This window comes from Hemitrygon akajei, chromosome 14 (assembly GCF_048418815.1).
Source record: "Hemitrygon akajei chromosome 14, sHemAka1.3, whole genome shotgun sequence".
In the NCBI taxonomy this organism is placed as follows: domain Eukaryota; kingdom Metazoa; phylum Chordata; class Chondrichthyes; order Myliobatiformes; family Dasyatidae; genus Hemitrygon; species Hemitrygon akajei.
Window position 1 is genome coordinate 18,956,877 of NC_133137.1, and position 3,697 is coordinate 18,960,573.

The following is a 3,697-nucleotide window of genomic DNA, read 5'->3' on the forward strand; positions in this document are numbered from 1 at the left end:
CAGTGAGCATAAAGATCCTTCAGTCTTTCCCGAAACTTGTTGGGTCGCCCAGCATAGTGAGACGGCTGTAAGGGAACACCGCTGACTGGCTCAGCTCTGCCTGCAGGAGGTATGTGCTGAGATCAGAGCAGCCAATGCTAAGGCACTGTGGGGAAGGGCTGTTCTGCCACCACATATGAAGAGGCAAAGATGAGTGGGGAAGAACCTCGGACAAAAACAGACTATCACCTCAGGAACCCACATGAGGGGTCATGGTGTGTTTTTTTTGTGTCTTTTTCTTCATAGTTTACACTGATGAATGTACAAATCACAAATGTAAAATGTCCTTTTTTACTGTTTATTCCTTTGTACTGTATATAATTTATATCATGAATAAAGTCATTTTTTTGAAATACAATAAAACGCAACAAGTTATAAAGAGCACAAAGATGGTCAAGCACAGGACGGAATGGGGGAGGATTGGGGGGGGGGGGGGTGTTACATCTCGTGTGCCCGGTGATCAAAGCATCTGAAGAACAGAGTTGAATTGATTCATTGCAATGTCTAAGCCTGGTCAGAATGCTAGGTCTACTTCAACAAAATATAATTCTGTAAGCAGTAGGAGAAAGGACAGCAGTACTTCCTCATTTTCAATTCCCCAGCTGTACTGCTAAAACTTGACTTTCACTAGTTTGCACTTTAACATTTTGAGACACTTATTACTGAGGCAGTCCCCTTGGGATTGAGAAGACTGGCTCTGAGAAGAGGTGGCTAGTGACGCTAAGATGCAAACGGCAGACTCTTCCACAATCTGGGTGGTAGTGCACTCCTTTCCCAACTTACACGGGGCCTCCATGTGCCCCTGATCTGCCCTGGGTCCTGGTCCAGATATCAGGTCAGTGGGGAAGCAAGTGCAGAAGCCAGCTAGATTTGAACCTGGGACCACTCGTCTTGAAGGCCAGTGCTGATGCCAGTACACCACTGGATGGCAATGGCACTATACCGTCGTGCTGTTAATAAGTACTGCTTGACATCCCCAACACTCTGCTGCTGATTGCCATGGGTATATTTGGCTGGACCAGCATTGTTCTGTTTTGCCCTTAACTGAGTAACGTTAGATTGAACTAATTAAATGCCAGTAAGAACAGCGCAATTTGGCGAGAGAATGGGTGAGAACTGTATGAGAAATACTTTGAGATTAAATGAAAGCAGCATGGTTGACAAGGAGCAACTTTAAACATTATGTACATAGAAAATACAGCTCAGAAGCAGGCCCTTTGGCCCATCCATTCTGTGCTGAATCATTTAAACTGCCTACTCCCATTGACCTGCAACTGGACCACAGCCATCCATGCCCCTACCATCCATGTACCTACCAAATTTCTCTTGAACATTGAAATCAAGCTCGCATGCATCACTTGTTCTGGAAGCTTGTTCCACACTCTTACGCCCTCTGAGTGAAGAAGTTCCCCCTCATATTCTCTGTAAACTCAGTGTCATTTCTAATTCCTGCTGAAATGGTCCCTTTATCAATCACTTTCCACCACTGAGCACATCTACAAGGTGCACTGCCACAAGAAAGCAGTGTCCATCATCTAGGTCCCCCACCACAAAGGGCATCCTCTCTTCTCGCAGCTGCCACTGGGAAATACATGCAGGAGCCTAAGGTCCCATACCACCAGGTTCAGGAACAGTTATTACACTTCAAGCATTGGGCTCCTGGACCAGCGTGGATAACTTCACGCAGCTCAGCTCTGAACTGATTCCACAACCTATAAACTCACTTTCAAGGACTCTACAGCTCTATTTCTCACTTGCATACCTACTTTTTAATGTATCTGTCTATTTATTTATTTATCCATCTATACATTTGTTTAACCAATTAAATGATTGTTTAATTACAAGGCCTATTTTCTTTGTAGTCTTACATTGGTTGTTAGTCAATCTTTGTGTGTAGTTTGTCATTAATTCTATTATTGTACCTCTTTGTTCTACCGTGAACGCCTGCAAAAAAATGAATCTCAGGGTAGCATATGGTGACATATAGATACTTTGCTAATACATTTACTCTGAACTTTGAGCTTTAAAAGGATTTAAACAGATACGCCGCAACATCAAGACTTAATAAGGTTCCAGTAAATCACAGTTCATTTCAGAACATGTTAGGACCAAACCACTTCTTGACAAAACGTGCATGATTCCGTAGTTTTGCACTAAGTCACAGGTTATCATTTAGCTACATGAGAATCGATATTACACAGCAGAATCCGACTGCAGGCGATCAGAGGAAAACGGCGGAGCTCAAATGTCGATCCGTAGAATGCTCTGCCTTAGATTCCCGAGGCTCCATTTCCTGATCCGTTGTTGACTTGGAAACGCTGATATTAAGGGGACGCAGAGCCTTCCTCAAGGCACCTTTAAACGCAGAACTTGAAAAGTAGTAGATAACTGGATCGACCACACTGTTCAGATATGTCATGAATAATGTATTATAAAATATATTAACTGCTGTGACATATGACTGGCAATCTTCATCGCTTCTAAGCCTTGTGATTAGAACGGCGACCACAGCAACATTAGTGGGCAGGAAGCAAAATATAAAAACTGCCGTCACGGCGATCACAAGCTTAATCGCTCGCCTATATTTACCCCTTATATCACTGTCCATCTGTCTTAGCTTCCAGATGATGCAGGAGGTAGAGAACAGAATCACCGTAACCGGCAAAACAAACTTAAAAACAATAAAAACCGCATCAGTCCAAATTGCTGTGGGATTCATGGGGTAGTTTATGTTAAAAGGCTCACAGAACGTGACATTCCTTTGGATGAAATCGTGTCTTTCTATCAACAAGTGCGAACAAATCAACACTGCCACAACCCAAAGGACGATTGCTATCTTCACCGCGCACCTCGGAGTTGCCTTGTTCGCTTTGTGGAGCGGGTGGACCACCTTAAAATAGCGGTCAACCGCTATGACCATAAGGAAGATGATGCTGCCGACGCGGTTTAAGGAAATCATGAATATGTTCAGGCGACAGAGGACATCACCAAAAATCCAATTTTTGTCACGTATGTAGTAACCGGCTCGGAACGGAAGACAGCAGATTAGCAGAGTGTCCGCAATTGCCAAGTTCAGAGAATACACCGTGTTTGGCTTCCAGCTCTTTACATGGAAGCAGTAGATCCACAAAGCAATCGCATTTCCAATGAATCCCAGGATGCATGTTATAATGATCACTGGCGAATTGTATGCCGAACTGGAATCGTCAGTGGGAGCACAGCGGCGGGTCACGTTCTCCATTGAAAAAGTACTGCAGTAACTTCCGTCACATTGCAATAAAATGTTTCACTTAACCGAAAGATGGGCAAATTTATACACATTCTCTAGATTACATCATATCACATGACGGGGTTAACAGAATAGGGGAAGTACGGGATTAGTAAACTTACTGGGCAAAAAATTCGAGGATACCATGACTGAATATGCATGAGGAAGAGAACAGAGTAATTGTGTAAGCCAAACTTAAACTCAGTTCTCCACACGCAAATTGATCTCTTTGGGATCAAATTTAATGAATAAAAATAATCGTAATGAGAACATTCACATTCTTATTACATTAAACCTTATTAGATATTCGGAACTCAATAATTTGAGACGGCACTGGAGTGTAGGGGTCAGCCAAGCGCTTCACGGTATGGGCGACCCAAGTTCAGATCC

At 43.3% G+C, this 3,697-nt stretch overlaps 1 protein-coding gene across 1 annotated transcript; it reads right to left on the reverse strand.

Annotated features, from left to right (window-relative positions):
* Positions 1–316: 316 nt before the first annotated feature.
* LOC140738331 (hydroxycarboxylic acid receptor 2-like) lies at positions 317–3,304 on the reverse strand. Its single transcript, XM_073065534.1, has one exon. It carries the CDS (start codon positions 3,278–3,280, stop codon positions 2,261–2,263), a length of 1,020 nt encoding a protein of 339 aa, XP_072921635.1. The 5' UTR covers positions 3,281–3,304; the 3' UTR covers positions 317–2,260.
* Positions 3,305–3,697: the final 393 nt, after the last annotated feature.

What these genes read in the sequence shown, in the direction of transcription:
- LOC140738331 (XM_073065534.1), bottom strand. Translation starts at nt 3,280, where the DNA reads ATGGAGAACGTGACCCGCCGCTGTGCTCCCACTGACGATTCCAGTTCG.